The sequence below is a fragment of the Carassius gibelio genome, chromosome B20 (assembly GCF_023724105.1).
Source record: "Carassius gibelio isolate Cgi1373 ecotype wild population from Czech Republic chromosome B20, carGib1.2-hapl.c, whole genome shotgun sequence".
Taxonomy (NCBI): Eukaryota; Metazoa; Chordata; class Actinopteri; order Cypriniformes; family Cyprinidae; genus Carassius; species Carassius gibelio.
Genome location: NC_068415.1, coordinates 6,966,316 through 6,986,127, shown reverse-complemented (window position 1 = coordinate 6,986,127; position 19,812 = coordinate 6,966,316). Strand labels below are relative to the sequence as shown.

At 37.2% G+C, this 19,812-nt stretch overlaps 2 protein-coding genes across 5 annotated transcripts in view; one reads left to right on the top strand and one right to left on the bottom strand.

Annotated features, from left to right (window-relative positions):
- The window catches only part of msraa (methionine sulfoxide reductase Aa), a 66,155-nt gene extending 62,498 nt beyond the window's left edge, over positions 1-3,657 (top strand). For all 3 annotated transcript variants that reach the window (XM_052586316.1, XM_052586323.1, XM_052586319.1), the window contains exon 6: positions 1,924-3,657. In XM_052586316.1, coding sequence (XP_052442276.1) covers positions 1,924-2,094 — 171 coding nt within the window. In that variant the 3' untranslated portion in view covers positions 2,095-3,657. The remainder of the gene's footprint in view (positions 1-1,923) is intronic.
- Positions 3,658-6,295: 2,638 nt separating this feature from the next.
- rcan2 (regulator of calcineurin 2) overlaps positions 6,296-19,812 on the bottom strand; it is a 58,531-nt gene continuing 45,014 nt past the window's right edge. For both annotated transcript variants that reach the window (XM_052587144.1, XM_052587145.1), the window contains 2 exons: positions 18,844-19,015; positions 6,296-8,811 (listed from right to left, as the gene is read on the bottom strand). In XM_052587144.1, coding sequence (XP_052443104.1) covers positions 8,657-8,811; positions 18,844-19,015 — 327 coding nt within the window. In that variant the 3' untranslated portion in view covers positions 6,296-8,656. The remainder of the gene's footprint in view (positions 8,812-18,843; positions 19,016-19,812) is intronic.

The window sequence follows — 19,812 nt, the reverse complement described above, 5'->3', positions numbered from 1 at the left end:
TTGCCCACATGCCTTCCAGTTGAACCAGTATTAATTTGTATTCACTGGCGGAGCTCCCTGTGGCCCCTCAGGGCACCTGATGGATGGATGGATGTACAGGGTTTGCTAGGACTTTATAAAAAGACACCGAGACAGAGAGAGAGATGATATGTCTGTACCTAGCTCCTGTCTCCTGCAGCTGCTCCTAACAGGTGCGTAACTGCTTCTTGCCAGATGGTCAGCAAAATGTGGTAGTTGGCAGGTTCCTTCACACAATCAACCCTCCCTCTCACAAAGGCACTGAGACGGAGAGAAAGGGTTAGAGAATGGGAAAGGTTGGTGACAGAAAAAGTTGCTAAGTGCTATTGCAAGCCAAACTCTTTTTTTTTTTCAAAACCTTTTACTTGTTTTAAAACTAGGTGCAGAAATTGTGCCTTTTCAGTGTGTAATTCTGCACTAAAGCATGTCAGGTGTCACAATGTTGAGCTCACTTTCCCCACAAAGATGGGAAAGGCAGAGGAGTCTAGAACATTAAGCCATGAGGCAGTGTGTTACAGTCCGCATTTAGCATATGCTTTTATCCAAAGCAACTTAGGATAAAAGCATATGCTAAATGCATAAATGTAATATATACTGTATATATGTATGTAATCTTTTGTTGTTATTTTATTTTATTATTGTAACTATAAAACTGAACATGTTAACAATGTGTAATTCCAAATATGTGGAAAATTCCTTCATATTACACAATACATTGGGCCCTATTTTTTACAGACTTTTTTTAGACTGTTGGTTCTGTAGAACTGATTTGCAGCAACAGTTGGTTATTTAACTAATGTGGCTGTTCCAATAAGATTTCAGAATCACAACTATCGTTTTTATTAATTTCAGTTCAGTAAAGTTCAGTCCTCGTGTCTGACTGTGACAGGTGATGGTGGACTGTGGAAGGGTAATCAGGTGCAGTGATCTCTTAGTTTCAGAAATACCACAGTCCCACTGGTGTTTCTCATTGACCCCCAAAAAATCAAACTCTGTCTGAGAGAGAAAGACAAACGGGGGCAGATCAATATAGACTCCATGCACCAGCAATGTGGAAGCTGTGGATGCTGCGGGGATCATTGGGAGTGTGTGCTTGGCCTCAGGCATTAGGAGTGCAGGGTACTCATCCTTCTCATAATCCTCTTAATGGACTGCTTTCAACATCTGGAATGAGAAGTGAACATCTGCCCTTCCCTCTCAACTTAGAAAATACCCATTACTCCCTTTTTCTGGGTCTCTCACTAAATGAATGCTGTACTGATTCACAAAGCATCTACTATGGGCCTGGAAGAGAACACCAGGATATTAAATATCACAGAATAATATACCCAAACCTTAAAGTTATTAATTATTATACTAATGTTTAAAAGTTCATGTAAGTTCATTTTCTTCACCAATGCTGCTTTTATTAAAAATACAAAAAAAATAATATTATGAAATAGTTTTACAATGTAAAGCAATTGCTTTCTATTTACATATATTTTAAATGGTAATTTATTCCTGTGATGGCAAAGCTGAATTTTCAGCAGCCATTACTCCAGTCTTCAGTGCCACATGATCCTTCAGAAATCATTCTCATATGATGATTTGGTGCTGCAGAAATATTTCTTATCAATGTTGTAAACAGTTGTGCTGTATTTTTGTAGAAACCATGACAATTTTTTTAGGAAATAGAAAGTTCACAAGAACAGCATTCATTTTAAATAGAATAATTTTAAACATTATTCAGTAAATGCTTTTACTGTCATATTTGAGTAATTTAATGCATGCTTGTTGAATAAAAGTATTCTTTTCTTTTGAACTTTATTTAAGGCTACACCAAAATTACTGATCTCATCCTGTTAAATATGCTCAAATATGGTATATGTCACTGTATATTGATCATAAATGGCCTTCTGTCATCAGGTGCTGACTGAAGAGGGCTTTGGAGCCATCACCACAGAAATAGCAATGACTAAGGAATTTTACTATGCAGAAGACTATCACCAGCAATACCTCAGCAAGAACCCCAATGGCTACTGTGGACTGGGCGGCACCGGGGTCTCCTGCCCAATAGAACTGAAGAGTAAAAATTAACAGTGCTTCTCCTGTCTTGTGACTGAACTAATTTAAAGTGCTGCTTGAAAGTTTATGAACCATTTAGAATTTTCTATATTTCCGCATAAATATGACTCAAAACATAATCAAAATTTCAGTCAAGTCCTGAATGTAGACAAAGAGAACTCAAAGAAACAACTGAGACATTTATTTACTGAGTAAAATGATCCAGTGTTACATATCTGTGAGTGTCAAAAGTATGTGAATCTTTGCTTTCAGTATCTGGTCTGACCCACTTTTGCAACAATAACTGCAGGTAATGTTTCTTGTACCTGCTGATCAGTCCTGCACAACATATTGAAGGACTTTTAGCTCGTTCCTCAGTACAGAACCACTTCAACTCTGTGATGTTGGTGGTTTTCCTCATATGAACTGTTTGCTTCCGTTCCTTCCACAAAATTTCAATTGGATTAAGGTTCGGATTTTGACTCCAAAAACATTAACTTTGTTCTTTATTTAATTTTTTGGTAGAACAACTTGTGTGCTTGGGGTCGTTGTCTTGCTGCATGACCCACTTTCTCTTGAGATTCAGTTCTTGGGACAGATGTCCTGACATTTTCCTTCAGAATTTGCTGGTATAATTCAGAAATCATTGTTCCATCAATAATAACAAGCCATCCTGGACCAGATGCAGGCCCAAACCTTGATACTACCACCACCATGTTTCACAGATGGGATAAGGTTCTTATGCTGTTTTCTTTCTCTAAACATAATGCTGCTTATTTAAACCAAAATTGTATATTTTGGTCTAATCCATCCACAAAACGTTGTTCAGTGTTCTCCTGATGATGGGCTCATAAACATTAACAATAGCCAATGTGAGTAAGGCCTTTTAGTTGCTAAGAAGTTAGCCTGCAGTTCTTTGAAACCTAGTGGACTTTTACACGTCTAGCTTTTAGGGTGATCTTTATTGGTGGACCACTCCTGGGAAAGGTAACAGTGGTCTTGAATTTCCTCCATTTGTACAAAATCTGTCCGTCTGAGGATTGGTGGAGTCCAAACTCTTCAGAAATAGTTTTGAAACCTTTTCTAGCCTGATGAACGACACCAACTGTTTTTCTGAGGTCCTCAGCTCAGAGATCTCATTTGTTTGTGTCATGATACACTTCCACAAACATGATCAAACTTGATAGATCCCAGCCAGGGCACACAATGACACCTGATAGTCATCTTACTGATTGAAAACACCTCTGAACAGATGGACTCTAATTTCACCATCAAATTAACAGCTAATCCTAGAGATTCACATACGTTTACTGCTAACAGATATTAATTATTGGATAATTTTCCTAAATAAATAAATTACAAAGTATATATTTTCGTCTCATTTGTTTGTGTTCTCTTTGTCAACTGTCATAACTTGCCTGTATATCTGATGACTTTTGAGGTTATATTTAAGCAGAAATATAGACAATTCTAGAAGGTTCACAAATTCTCAAGCATCAGTGTATATTAACTTGCCTTAACTAAAGCATTCACCACTGCTATACCCAGGCCTACATGATATTACTGTTGGATATAAATAAAAAACTTATAATACAACTGCTTTATCATTCTTTGTGTATGTAATTTTTGTGATCGTTGCGTTTGATAACAAAACCAACGGACATTTTCTGTGTAATGCAATGACATGCATACACTTTAAGTGTGGATTAAGTGTCCATATACGATATTTTTTTTGGGTCCACTGTGTACTTGGTTTAAATAAAAGGTAGACACATTCTTGTCTATGGCAGGCAGGATTGTGGGTTCATGTTTGTGTGCTTGTTCTAGATCCATCTGTCTATTCGATTCGCATACATATCTATTCATCCTTCCATCTGTCCACTACCTATGTGTTTCCTTCCATCCCAGCCATGCAAACAAGTACTCTCGTCCCTTTCTAAAAGTGTCAGCGCATATTTCATCTCCTCAATTAAAGACTTGACTGCAGTCCCACACAAACAAACACAGCCTCTTGCATTCACACTTTGCATTCCCTTTGTTGATGGCATAAACAATTATGCATGAAAACAAGCTTTCCTAATGCAAAAAAAAAAAAAAAAAAAAAAAAATCTAAGTAATGTTAAAGGAATAGTTCACCCAAAAATGAAAATCTGCTGGTAACTTACTCACCCTCAAGGACATCCAAGATATAATTAATTACTTTTTCAGCAGAACATTAAAGATGAGATTAAAGATTTATAGCTGGATCCATGGTGATCCTTTGATTCAAGTAAATCTACTATGGGAATAATAATAATAATAAAAGATACTTAGATTTTTAGGCACAGATCCAGTAATACATTTAATGAAAATATAAAAATGTGTTATTCAAACAAGAGTGAATGTGATATTCTTAGTGAAAGTCAACGACACAAATTCTTCTGTGTTAACAGCAAAAATAGATATTTGGAAAAGCAATCTGTGTTTATGAAGGGTCTCTGGTGGGGCTGTGGGCATGTGTGGTTTTGGCTAATCCTCTGAGCAGGTGGCTACCGCTCCGTGCACCTATTCCTGTGCCACACTCGGAGAGGGCCTCTCTGGGCAAGGCTGGCACTGGTGCTCAGGAACCTGGCCTGGCACAGCTTCTAACAGTCTGCTTTCTGCAATGCAGTGAAACAAGGACACTCTCTGACGCACGCACTTTGGCCCAGGAACCTGGGCATGGACACACACACACACACAGTCACACACACACTCTGTTTACTTAGACTAGTCAAGTTCATGGCTTCAGGTCACAAAAGTTTTTTTCTCACTTTATACTATACAATGCCTGATGAAGGTCATGTAACCTAAAGGTATAAAATTTTCATCCTCTTTTGTAAGACTATTTGCTTCTATTATTCATATGCTCCGACTTAGGTGATTTATCAGGAGTTGTTGTGGCTTTTATATTTTCACTTTTAAAAAGGCAAGCGTTCTTGCTTACATAACGCATCGTAGTTATTGCAGCCTAGTCTCAAAGCTATAGAAATAAATGTGGAATTTAGCTGAAAATTGGTTTTAAAATGTTCATTTCACAGTATGTTTCCTCTTAGGGTTGAGTAGTTAGCAGTAACGGGTATAAGACTGCCATCTTCTGGTGGATAGTGAAACTGCATCTAAAGGCAGCCATTATAAAATAGTTCAAATTGCATAAAATGGATAGCAAATGGAGATTTGCCTTCTGTTAAAAGTTAACTTTTAGCGCTTCTAAAATTATATTGTTCTCGCCGTTGAAATAAACATCACTGGATATCCTTAAAATTAAATTGTCACATTGGGGTTTATGGATGTTTTCTAATAAAAAGAGTGCAAGTTTTAGTTATTTTGTAAGATGGTGATTATTGGTAGTGGCCACCTAATTAAAATTAGCGATATTGCGTAGCTTGTCAATGATCTATTGCTCTGTCTAAATGCCACTCCAATTATAAGCAGGTGATGGCGATTTAGCGGTAGGCTAATCACGAAACAGATTTACTGACTGTGCATGATATCATTAGATATATCGATATATCGCCCAGCCCTAATTAAAATACTTTATAATGTTATTATCATTGTCATGTTATCGTGTCTGTTGATCCGTGTGACCTACAGTGTCAGGAAATGAGAAATTGTTCAAATTAATGTACTTAAAAAAAAATTTAAATTGCAAAGTTTAGCCCATAGATTCAATGCCACTCCATCAGAGGGCAGACTATTACTTTGATTAGTGATGCACCCTAAGTCGGACTCATATCCTTGAATCGAATCTGTTGTTTTCAGAACCGATTCAAAAACTATACTGTGTAGCCTAATTTTATCATCACGTGGTTCAAATGTCACGGCATGGCATTTCATAGTCAATTCCAGTAAAATCCAATTTGACACTTCTGTTTTCTTACATTGTTTCGATGAAGTTGTTTAATCAGGGATGTTCAGTAATGAACATTGTGTTTACTTTCTAGGTTAATATAACGTTAACGTTACCAGGTCAATGTGACTCGTGACCTTTTACCCGTAAAATAAATAGGCCTATACTAAATATCATTAGCCTACTAGTGAAATATATATCGGTGAGGACAATAAAACACAATGTTTCGCCATGTTTAGACTATATGGGTATTAGAGATAAATAGCTGTATATTTTATTTTAGCCTATGCTTGTGTGCCTCATAACATAATTATTCAACATTTATTTTGAACTACGTTATCTATTGTCATCAGACCACACCAGAGGTTTAAAACCAAACTTTTTTTTTAATACTAACAAAGAATCATCTCAACTACTCGTACATGGCTACCATGAATATTTGTACAAAAATGCAGTAAAAATATTATTGATTAATATATACAGATATGTCTCCTTAGTGTCGGCAGGCAGGACACACATGTAGATGACAAGATCACCAATGGTCTTGCACGAGTATACACAATACAGATATTGTTTCCCAACATCAGTGACACTAACTTCAGACCAAAGACTTTAAGAACAGAGATAATATCATGTCTTCAGGAGTACATGAGAAATAAAAGGAAATACAGTTACTAAATGATACTGTGTACAGTCATGTGAATAAGAAAGTGCAATACAGAACAATACAAAAATCTTAAATTACATGACGGTAAGGAAGGCTGGCAGCGTGTGAGACTGCAAAAGATTTTTGTTGTCATGAGGAAAGAATATGGGAAGAGCTGATTGGCCAAGCAGGCAATAGTGAATTGGAAGGGAAAGTCCAAGGCAGTGGACTGTTGGTTGGTATCAGTTTTGATATATTGCTCTCGTCCCATTTGTTTACACATTTATCCTATTGACATGTAATGAACGTGCCTCTTTTTTTCAGAGAAGCGGACCAGAGTGTGCACTTCTAACTAAATCAAATAAGGCTCGAAGCTGTGGTAGCATAAAATAACATCTTTGTGTCACAATGCAGACGGTGATGCCCAAAGAGAGCAGTAAGTACCCTGTTTCCAGAACCAGTCACTGCTTCACGGGGATGGGGCGTATTATTTCTACATTCTTTCAGGCTAATGGACGCAGACAGATGAGTTGGAAACCAACAGCATTTAGACCAATGAACTGTCCAATTCAACAGAGATTTGAGGAAAAACAGTTGTGGCTACCGCCCTTAACACTGAACAACAGATGTTTAAGCCTGATAACCTCCTTAAATTTACAAACATACTTATATAATAATACTTCAACATAGGGCGTCAGTCAAGTATCACAGTAATGACACATCACAGTGTTGATGGACTGAACATAAATTATATATTTTGGAAGAAATAATATAACCATTATACCATAACTAACTAATGCTTTCTTGTAGTGCATTTACCAACTACTTGGGTATAGTGCCTTTGTGACTCATATCTATGGATATGGTTTGTGCATGCCTTGATTTGATAAACTTTGGATATATAAAGAGGTTTTATTTTTTAATTTTTTAGCCAAATAGTCCATAAATGAGTTAGGCACATCAAAAAGATTCTGATCAAATAAGAAAGGTCGACATAACCCTTGTAACATTTGCTTTTTGTTACCCACTGTGTAATAGCACTTGGAAGATCTGTCTCAGTAGCATCCTATCAATTTTCTTTGTCATGATTGGAAATGAACTTGTGTGCGAATGAAGTCTCACAGACAAAGAGGAGCGCTATGGATTTGGGACAACTACATTAAATTCTAGAAACGAGTAACCATGCATAATACGGATTTCATTAAATGACATCTGATTACCCATTAATGTCATTAATCTGTATTGGGACCTTACAGAATAAAAAAAAGGTTTAAAGTTTTAGTCTCAAAGGGAACAAGCACGACAAAAAATATTCACATTGAGGAAGCAACTCATATAGGTTCCATTGAAAGGTGCGATCAAAATGTCAGCTTATCATTTGGAAATGCATCGTTTTTCTGTAAGAACACTGTTGGCGAGACACATAGACAATTATACAAAGCGGGAAATAATAATGTAGAGTTTGCTACCAGAACATGCACTGGCCTGAAGAGAACGATTCTTGCTGTCTGAATTTTTTGCTATGTAAAAGTGAACCGTTTTTGCCATTCTAGGGTTATTTGACAGAAAATTGTTAGGCAAGACATATTTCTAGGGGTGGCACATGCAGCGCTGGTGTTTAGCCACATTTAGTGGCTAGCATGCCCTTATGAAGAACGTAATATTATTAATGGCTTGCTGGGTACAAATGGTACATAGTTGTGGTGCAAGAGCAGCCAGTAGGCACATCTGACACTATCATGTGCCACGGCCCAGGAGCCAATCAGAAATGTAGGTAATAGCAGGGACGGATACATGCTGCCTCTAACTGGTGATCAGATGACATTACAACAGAGTCAGATTGGGAAACAGTTACAGAGAGCGGCCATATTTAACACAGAGTATTGCAACATAAAAAAAACAAATTGTGTGACAGCACATTGAGTATTGTATACAAGTGTGTGCTGAACGAGAAACACAGATCAGAGCTCCTCAGACCCTGCTTGTGTGTTTAATAAGGTTCTGAAGGAGGGTGGCAGAGGTCCTGTGAAGGACACGGTGGAGGGGATAAATCCTCCTGACTCTGTGCGGAGCTGTAGAGTTCAGTGTGAGACTGGCAGGTCTGGGCGTCGGGTCTGGATGATTTTTGGTTTAGGGTTGTTCTTTGGATCCTCCTCCTCATCTGTGTCGCTGTCACAGACGTGGACCACCACACTGGGTGTAGACTCTGTGCCTGCATGTAGCTCAAACTTCTCACCTGTATGTGTAGAAGAGAAGAATCTGTCAGGTGTGGAGTTTCTCGTTAGTATATTGAATAGTGCTAATATTTGAACAGAGATTTTGCTGCAGATATAAAATAAAGCAAAACTGTGAATATTACACTGATTTGCAGTTATTGGATTTGTTATTTGGCCATTGTCTCACAGTTCTTTGTTTTATATTTTCTGTTTAAGTAAACTTTGGTAAGTTTGATTCATTTCCTCTAATCAGTTCTAACTGTCAAAGTTCCACTGAATTAAATCAATACTGATTTGTTCACGAATACTTTTTTTATACATTAAATAAATTTTAGGAAGTTGGTTAGATTTTTGAAAGAAGTCTCTTAAGTTCTCTTATGTTATGTTCAAGGCTGTATTCATTTGATCAGAAATACAATAAAAATAGTAAAATATTGTTAAATATTAGAATGTAAAATGAATGCTTTCTTTTTAATTATATCTTTAAATGTAATTTTTTCTTGTCATATTCTTGTCAAGAATTTTTGGGATTCTTTGATGAATAGAAAATGCATTTGCAGAAAGTGCATTAATAGAAGCAGTATTTGAAATACAAATCTTAAAAAACTTTTTGAACAGTAGGGAAGGTATATGTTGCTGTTCATTATTATATTGATCTGTATAAATTGAAATGATAAGTTATAACTAGAAAAAAGTCAATCTTTACAGTATTAAACTTTTTTATTCTAACTGGTTTGTGCTGCTTATACTGCATTGTGTTTAACATCCTACGAAGAAAATATGATTATTAAATTTCCCATGAAATTATTTAAAAATACTGTCAATTTCTCCTGCAATACTAACAGTCAGGCCTAGAGGGCACTCTCTCTCCAGAACTCAGTGAGAGAAGAGTAAGGATATTTTAGGCTGGCTATAATTGCGGTTTTGCCAGAGAAAAACCTGCAATGATCCATAGCATTAGAAGCATTAAACTTAAACACAGAATCCATTAGGGAATGGCGCTCTACTGTATAGCCAGTGCTGAAAATCCTTATAACACTAGCAAAATGGAAACTAGAAATCCACAGAGCCTGTCAATCAGAGTGGTCTGGAGGGGTTTCCACACTTCAGGTAATTAAAAATAGAACTTCACACATTCACAAGAGATAAGCTGCTTTTCTGAATCTCTCCGTCCCTGTTGCATGATGGCCGGAAGAGAGTAAATATTTGAAATGTGCTGGACGAATACACTGTGTGTATGTTTGCAGGATGGAACAGAGCAGGAAGCGGAATCAAAGTTTACCATTGTGCCGCATGAGTGTGCAGTGCATTGTGGTCACCCAGAGGATCCAGCACACTGTAAAGACCCTCTTATCTAGCTAATTTTTTCTTTCTGGGAGTCACTGGCTTATGCTGTATTTTTTTTCCCCTGGCCTAGTCCAAATTTTTTTATCCTATGTGCTCATATTTTCTCACTTAAAAGCAAACACGTGCATCCAAACTTTTTATCTTCACTCTGTTTTGACCTAATTCCTCTATCATTTACGCATCTTATGTTTTATTCATGCAAAACAAACTCATTCAAACAATTCCTCAGCCATGTTCCTACAAATTCACAGTCTCTCGCATTCCTCTTCTCCTGCATAGCCTCCTGAGGGCTCAGCCTCTCTCTGAAACCTGGGCATGACGTCAATGCTGCATACTGACGTCAGGGGTCAGACAGCAGGAGAGAGAAAGTGCAAGCAATCAAGCTCATTATGAAACCTTAAACTCTTCCTAGACCATAAGAAATCTCACGAGAGGATAAAAACATAAGGTTGTGGAGCGTACGTGGTAATGTTACATAGCCCTCCTTAATAAAGCAGCAAGAGCGAGTCTTTATTAAAACAGCAGTGATCTCATTGGCATGCAGAGCACATCTCTCCAGCTCTCCTCCAATTCCAAGGTGCCGGTCTTCCAGAGCCGTGCGTGTGTGCATGACAGCTGTGCACCACCGAAGACCCACCAGCTGAGAAAGAGAGAGGTGGTGAGCAAGTGTGGCCATCGAAAGGCCAGATGGATTTCTTTCGGTTAGTGTAGGTTCAATGGGCCAGCACAGGGAAACTGTGGGTTATTTTTAGAGCATTCTTTCGAAAGAGGGGCAATACACTTCACTTCCCTTCATCCTTTTACAGTTCTCCATTTCAAAAACACAAATGACAATTTCTGTATTCCTTAGCAACCGTCCCAAAAATAAACCCCCTCTTCTGATTGAAATTTATTAACCCTTTATGGCAAGAATGCCATACAAGCTGGCGCGTACAAGGGAAGAGATCCAATCTGATAAGCCCAGCTGCAGACTGAATAGCAGCCAGTGAATGGATAATGACTCACACAAATTGCAGTGTATTTGGTGTCAGCCATCTGCCACCATGATTGAAAATACCCTCAAATAAATAGTAAAAAGTGAGGATATATGCTGTAAAGTATTTTGATTGCTGACATTATGCATGTTTCAAACCTCTGTAGTGGCACTATTAACCATACAGAGAGGCTGGATTTCCACTCATTTTAATGAGGACTGTTGGTAAAAGTGCAAAAATTTTACATTTAGCTATTCAAAGAGGCAGTACCATGCAATCGCTAACATGAACAACAGTTTTTAGTCAGCATTTATTAAAGGGAACGTCAGATGCAAAATAAAATTTATATGGTGTGTGAACATAAATGTGTATTGGCAGTATGTGTATACAACCACCCTATAATTATAAAAATCCATTCTGTGGTTTATTTAACATCCCCATAACTCAAACTTTTTCTCAGATCAAGCCGTTCACAGATTATTGGCAGAGTGATGTTGTTTTTTGGCAGGCCCCTCCCATGATTGTTGATTGACACTGTCGTTTTAAACACGAGTTGTGAACAGTCCACCATTGTTTCAATACTGGAGCAGGTGTAGGCAACAATGTCTCTTAAGCGATTGAGATGTTTTGTTGTTGGATGTAATAATTAGCAGTCGTCATTTTTACTCCTGACATCTGAGCTGCTAAAGACCCAGTTGATCACTTTTGTTTTCTAAAGTGAATGCACCCCCGGATCTAGTATACCTTTTTTATTTTTTTTATGAATCTTTGCAAAATTCCTTTCCTAATAATGCACTATTTAAATGTGGCTAAAGTTTACAGTCTTGTGAGAACAGCTTGTCACCTGGAAGAGAGGGGCGGGGTGAGCAGAGGTCATTAGCATTTAAAGGTACATGCACTGAAATGGGTCGCTGTGAACAGAGCTGTTTTTGACAGGGTAAAAAGGGTGTTGTTTTACACTACCACTGAGAAATTTTGTGAGAAAGTATGTTATAGATTTTTCATGAAGACCCTAAAAAATCATACTGACTTGAGGGAAATTGGCATCTGATGTCCCCTTTAATGTTACTTTCTACATATTAAGTGATTTGCACCATTTAATAATTATGAACAAACATGAATTAACAGTGAACATTAGATGTTGGAGTTGGAAATCTCTTTTCCATTTATCTGATGAAAAATATTGTAAAACTGTTATATTGTAAATTATCAATTTTAAATATCTTATATATATATATATATATATATATATTTTTTTTTTTTTTTTTTTTTTTTTTATGGAATTAATTCCTGTGAAAACTTGAAGAAGAATTTTGTGGAAAATGTGATGCATTTCTTTATTTCTTTTTTTTTTGCTGTCACTTTTTATCAAATCAGTGCATTGTAATTGTGCATTGTAAATTTATTGTAATCAGTGTTTTCCCGACATAACTTTCATGTGCTTCCAGAGTAACCAGTCACATGGCATTAATGGCACAGGTGATTGTCTCAAAAAATGTTCATCAGAACTAAAACATATTTTTGGGGTCAAGTATTTTTAGATGACAGTGGGACACCTGACCCATGTTTTTTTTTTTTTTATGAAACTATTGTGCTTAACATAGTTCTCAACACATCTATGCAAAAAAAAGAAAAAAAGAAAAAGAGACAGAGCACATAGTTTCAGCTCTGAAATAAACACAAGCATAAAGTGTAAGCCCTCTTAAACGCATCAGATCAGGTTCACAGGTGTTCCTACCAATAGTTCTTGTGCTTTGTGTAGCTAAAAGAACCCTCTCTGGGCCATGCACACCACACATGCTTGGCTCCAGGTCTGTTGTCTAAGCATCCACAGATGCAGCAGGAATATTTCATTAAGTGCTTTTGCCTTCTCAGGGTGAGGCGGCTGGGTATGCGCCTTGTAAACAGAGCAGGGAACAACAAAAGCACTTTGCTTTAATGAGCTGGAGTGTGTACGTGTATTGTTGTACTGTACAATTTCAGTGCGAGCCATGTGGAAACGCAGCTTCTCTGACACAAACGTGTGTATGGAAACACAAGCTTAACAATGGAAAAAGCTTCCTTCCACAACAACCACAATCATTATTGCCATCCGACAGCAGTCTAACGCAGTCGAGGTGCCTGGGCTGAATGGGCTGTTTGTTTAACTTGACACATGGTTCCACTTGAGTGCTGTTGATTGCTCACTAGTTTGTACCTCCTCCTCTGTTCACTAATTGCCTTCAATTGCTATTAACATGCGATGGCTTTGTGACTGAAGCCCATCATGGGCAGACAAGGTCAAAACTGAAAGTTTAAGGCAATGAAACGTCAGAGCACAAATCATGCACATATCAGATTAATTTAGGCTGCCATTCACTGAAGCGTCAAAATAGGTCTTGTTTCACAACTCTTATACAATCACTTGGTCTTAGTCAAATGGACTGGTATGTAAAATGAAGACTTAATTAGGGCCGGGCAATATTCATTTTGAGGTGATTTTGTTGGCAACAGTGTTTTTCATGCCTTTTATTTGATTATTTCGTTTTCTAAAGCATGCTTTATCTTACATCTCTGATGTAAGCTTAACTAAATTTGACATGTACATAATTCTTAAATTCAAAAATGTTCAAGTAAGTCCCTGCGTGGCATTTTTCTTTTATTTATTTTTTATTTATTGTTTTAACAAACATATGTAGTTACATTTTTATTATTCCTAGTTGTTTTTATGTAATTTAATAAAAGAACCGTTGAAATCGTGTTGAAATAAATTTTCCTCTCCATTTTAGAACAAAATATTATAACATACATCTGTAATTACCTTTTGTGTCAACTGTAGTGACATAAGGCCTTGTTTAACTTGGTTCGGTGCTTGTCTTTCTTCATTTAGATTCCTCTGTCAGGCAATTAAGTGGTAATCAATAACAATAATGTAGTTTTCTCTAAATTCTCGATTAACTGACATTGATTGTAGTAGTTTAAGGACTTAATTCAGTTCAGACTGATTTTATGCAAGCATACATAAGCAAACTCGATGTGACGTTTTATTCTCAGTTTATTTTTGGTGTTGATTTTATTTTGCAAATGTGACCGAATTTGTTTCATTATTCGTCAAAAAAATCAACAGATTTGAATTTCTTAAAAATTTTAGCACTGGTATTCTGTCATGTACTGTCCTAAAAATCTATTCCTTCTCAGCAAATTAAATAGGTGGTTTCCATTAACACAACATTCATCACAAACACAATATTTTATTAGCACTATGTAATAAACAGAGACTAACAAATGAACAAATTTAATTCCATTCTTTCTAGTCCCAGTCTGTGGCTTCTCATTTCACCCTGAACATGTGGAAACATTCCTGGTTGACTGACCTCAGAACAGGCTGTGAAACCACCAGAGAAGTGAAGCGGTTTCATTGTCCCGCTCTGGGATTATGCAACTGAATGGCAACCCTTCCAGCCGCCATTGAGGGGATATGGCCACCTGATACAAATCTAGCATTGCTTTGTATGTTTATATATCTGTGTGTAGTAGTAAGTGTTGTATGTGTCACTGTGATGTAAAACAGCATGATATGCAAGATTTTTCCATCAAGCATGTTGTGAAAAGGTGAGCTAAATCAAGCGTTTAAGGTTTTGCTGGTTAGCACGACCATTTCGTTTCTGCAGAGTTTAAGTTATGGTGAATCTGTGAATTTCTTAAAGAGAAATTAACCAGATTGTCCTAGATCTGGTTATGCCATCTGCATGTAAGCCTTGCATCTCACAATGACTCATATTATCACAGCTGTAAAAGCTTTTAACTATCTAAAGTATTTGTCTGAACAACAGAATAAGCATTGTAATAAGCCATGACTCATTTGTTTACATGTCACTTAACTCCATTACATAAATAATATAGGTTAACCCATCAGAGTTATGCTTAAACATTTTACATAGTCAGAGAGAGCCAGACAGAGAGAGATTTAGAATTCAGCAGGATGTGTGTTCACCGGATTTTGAAATTGATCCCTTGGGGGTTTGATGGCTGAGAGTCCGTAATGCCAAGCCCTGTTGCATAATTCAAATGTTCCTACTCCATAATCCCCAAACGCCTTTTACACTGTCAGCTAAAAATAGAGCAAACAAACAGAGGGTGACATTCAGTATTGACCTGGTTCCATAAGCGATTCACTGCCAAACAGAGCTTTTAGGCCTGGTTTCCCTGTGGCTGAGTACTGTCATATACTCACGTGCTCGACATGCTCTAAAGCTGCTCTATTGCGAAATGAGGCAAGATGGGCTGAATGTGCAGAGCAGCTGTTTAGATGGGAACACTAGATGATGATGTGTTTGCCAGGGCAGCAGATGGATCAGGCTGAGTGATATAATACAGACAAATTTAGATGCATTACGAGAAACCGCATGGTACTCTTATGGGTAAAAAAGTATCTCAGATAGATTGTTTAGTCTAAACCAGCTGTGAAAGTAACTGATGATAACAATGCGTTTGGCTTGAATGTGAAAAAAAAAAAAAAAAAAAACTGCCGCAGATAAAGGCTGATGGATTCAGAGCAATTCTGAGCTGATGGCTGTGATTGTCAAGTATTATTGGAAATCAGCAGAGAGCAGAAATTCAGTTTGCATCGTTTATACAAGGTCACTGGCGTGGGCCTGTTGATACAGCTTTTATGGAGAAGAATGATATTCATGAGGCAAGAGTCAATAATGGCAGATCTGGCGATGCTGATGCATTATACATGACTGATATTTTAAGTGCAAGTCCACGGAAAGATCTCTATCTGGCCTCTTCCATCTAGGATATAATGATGCACGGAGAGTTGAAAATCGATAGATTTACAGAATGGTAATTCAAAGTGCTTTACATAAAAGGAAGTAAAATCACAACAATAAAACAAGGAATTTAAAAACTTTTGAAATTTAAAAAAAATTGATTTTGTGAATTTAAAACAAATTATTTAAAACATAATTTTTATATATAAAATACAGTGCAATCAGTTCGGACATAGCACAGTTCTCATTTAATAAATGCACAGCTAAACAGATGTGTTTTGAGTCTGGATTTAAATGTGGCTAATGTTTTAGCACATCTGATCTCTTCTGAAAGCTGGTTCCAGCTGCTGGAAGCATAATAGCTAAAAGCGGACTCGTTTCATGTGAACCTTTGGTATTTCTAACTGACTCGATCTGAGTGATCTGTTAGGTTTATATTCAGTAACCACATCTGCAATGTGTTTAGGTCCTAAGCCATTGAGTAATTAATAAACAAGTAAAAGTATTTTAAAATCAATTCTAAATATAACTGGAAGCCACTGTAAGGACCTGAGGACTGGTGTGATATGCCCAGATTTTCTGGTTCTAGTCAGAATCCTGGCAGCAGCGTTCTGGATGAGGTGCAGCTGTCTAATATCTAATGTCTTCTTGGGAAGGCCAGTGAGGAGCCCATTACGATAGTCCACCCTGCTGGTGATACCCAAGGCATGAACAAGTTTCTCCAAGTCTTGACTGGAAACAAAACATAATTATTTTCTAGTGTTTTTGAGATTATAGTACAGGTGCATCTCAATAAATTAGAAATGTCATGGAAAAGTTCATTTATTTCAGTAATTCAAATCAAATTGTGAAACTTGTATATTAAATAAAATATACACTTAGTGTTATGCTCTCTTATACTCACATAATAACCTCTCCATTCTAAGTATGGCCTGTACCATTTAAGTACCATCCCAGAAAGGCCATCCCAGTCTTCCAGTCTCTCTAGAAGTATGTTATGATCGACAGTTTCAAACGCAGTACTAAGATCAAGTAGAACTAGCACTGATATTTTGCCAGAATCAGAATTAAAGCGAATATCATTTATTATCTTATTGAGCGCTGTCTCTGTGCTGGGAGTTTGGAAAAGTCCCAGAAAGAAGTGAGGCGCTCACCATTTCTAAGGTATTTGCTCCTAAACAGTTAAGCACACTTTTGAAAAAAGATGTGGGAAGTGTGTCAAGGTGCTGTAGTATTTTTTTCCAAAATTTTGCTATCAATTGCATCAAAAACAGACATAGTAACTTCTTTTTGAAATTGCGATCAAATCTGTCTGACCTCTGCATAACTTGAGTATGTGCCAATCACCTTTATGATATTATTGATCTTATCAGAGAAGAAGAAGAAGAAACTCATTGCATTTACTGTCGGAGAGCATTTAACTGGAAATCTGATATGGGGGGTTTGTTAATGGATATGTTAATTTTTATAATGTTTGAGAAGAAGGTCTGGTTTGCTGCGGCTAGTTCCATATTGAAAACATGAAGGCTGTCTTTGTAGATGCTATTATGAATTTCAAGTTTCGTCAGGTGATTTTTGTCTGCCACTATTCTTACTGACTTTTATAGGAGCAATATCATCAATAACATTCTTAACCTTTGAGTTAAAGGAATCAAGGAGGTCGACGGAGTCTGCAGAAATGCTTGGTTTTAAAGATATACCTTTCATAAACGCTCACTAGTGTGAGAGAGATTGAGATTCAGTGGTAGCAGAGAATATTTATAATGCAATGCCTTTATCACTGCTTAGAATACTATGAAATATGTTGTGTGCCTTATTAGGATGCCACATCGTCTCAAAGAAGGATTTATTTCAAACACTCAACTGACTTTATGAAGTGAGTTTGGAGTAAAAATATGTTATTAAATGTGGTAAAAAAAAAATATTGTTAGCATGAAATGTACATTCATAATATGTTTCACTTGGATGTAATTCACAATACAGAAGGAAAATATCTAGTGCTACTAATTACATGATTTATAAATTATTAGGATGCATCTGAAGAAAATTTATTTTGTTTAAATATTTTGTTTAAATATTTTTACTGGAAAACATTTATTAAAACTATTTAAGAAGTCCATTTTACTGTGTAACAAGATTAATTAATATTTACAACTTGAAATGTGTAGAAATTAACATTTAGTAAGATGTATTATTTGGCTTATTGGATATAAAATTATAATCTGCTACCACATTGTGTGTTTTTTCTCCATAGGGGTACAATAGTGGTGGACAATGGAAAGCCAAGGACAAAGATGATTTATGGCTAACCTAAATTCAGAGTTACATAATGTTATGGAAGAAATGTCAGTGTCATCATCTGTAATGTAATACTAAATGCTGGAAAGAAGAAAAAAAAACTGTTAATTGGGCACTGGAGATAGCCAGAATCACAAAAGGTCACCCAGTGGTGCTTTGTAATGTGCTTATTTGCTCCAAGATGGCTTAGCTGTTCCCATGAGGGCCAGGGCGCTCACAGGTCCAATGTATGAAAGTGTGTGTGGTCCATACCAAACATAGCCCCCCATCTGCACTGTCAAACACCCAGATAAACAGAAGCGTCTACACGGCCACTTTAATCAAAACACATTACAGCTCCAGAAGCACTGACTACAGAAACCACTCATCAGGGCACAGTGGGAGTAGCCCACACACACATACACACCCCTGAAGGTCAGGGTGATTAGGAGAAGGGTGGGGGATGTAATCACCTGCACTGCAGTTAAGAGGACAAATTAAGGCAATGGCTAACCAAGGAATTGATGTGCTTGATTTGAGAGGGTAAGGATTTGTAGCATGCTACATGACGTCCTAGTATGCACGCCTGAACTTCAGAGTTCAGGTGTGGGTATGACCGTTCATACCAGTGCATGATGGACCAGGATAATGGTGCCAAAAGGCAAAATTTGAGAGAAAAGACTGGTGAGTTGTAACTGACCTGGGCCAAGCTTGGCAACTGCATATAACAGGTCGTAGTTAATAACTGGTTTGGCCTCATCAATCTGTTGCCAGCCAACTGGAGGTGAGCCAGGAGGAGAGATGAGGAACTGCTTGGAAGGCTGGGGAGGAGCCAGGTGCAAATTGTCTCCTTCGGATGCTGGATTCTGCACCTAAGAGCCAGAGAGTGTGTTAGTCCAGGATGCAGTCAAACAAAGACCTGATTGGAACACTTGATGCTTGAATCAATCCAGTAAAAGTGACATGACATACAGCCAAGTATGGTGACCCATACTCAGAATTTGTGCTCTGCATTTAACCCATCCAAAGCACACATACACAGCATTGAACACACACCCAGAGTAGTGGGCAGACATTTTATGCTGTGGCACCTGGGGAGCAGTTATGTGTTTGGTGCCTTGCTCAAGGTCGTGGTATTGAAGGTGGAGAGAGCGCTGTACATTCACACCCCCACCTACAATTCCTGCCAGCCTTAGTAATTAGTAATATGCATTGCTAAGGACCTAATTAGGAAAACTTTAAAGGCTATTTAATGAATATTTAGATTAATTTTTTTTTTGCACCCTCAGATTCCAGATTTTCAAATAGTGGTGTCTCGGGCCAAATATTATCCGTCCCAACAAACCATGGAAAGCTTATTTATATTTAGACATTCAAACATTTATTGTTCAGACATTCTATCTATCTATCTATCTATCTATCTATCTATGTATCTATCTATCTATCTATCTATCTATCTATCTATCTATCTATCTATCTATCTATCTGTCTATCTGTCTGTCTGTCTGTCTGTCTGTCTGTCTGTCTATCTATCTATCTATCTATCTATCTATCTGTGGTTCATTCCTTCTGTCTATCCATAAAGCCTATAAATCATTAAACTTTAAATTAAAAAAAGAAAAAAAAAGAAAAAGGCTTTGTTAAAATGAGTTACATTAATGTCTTTGAA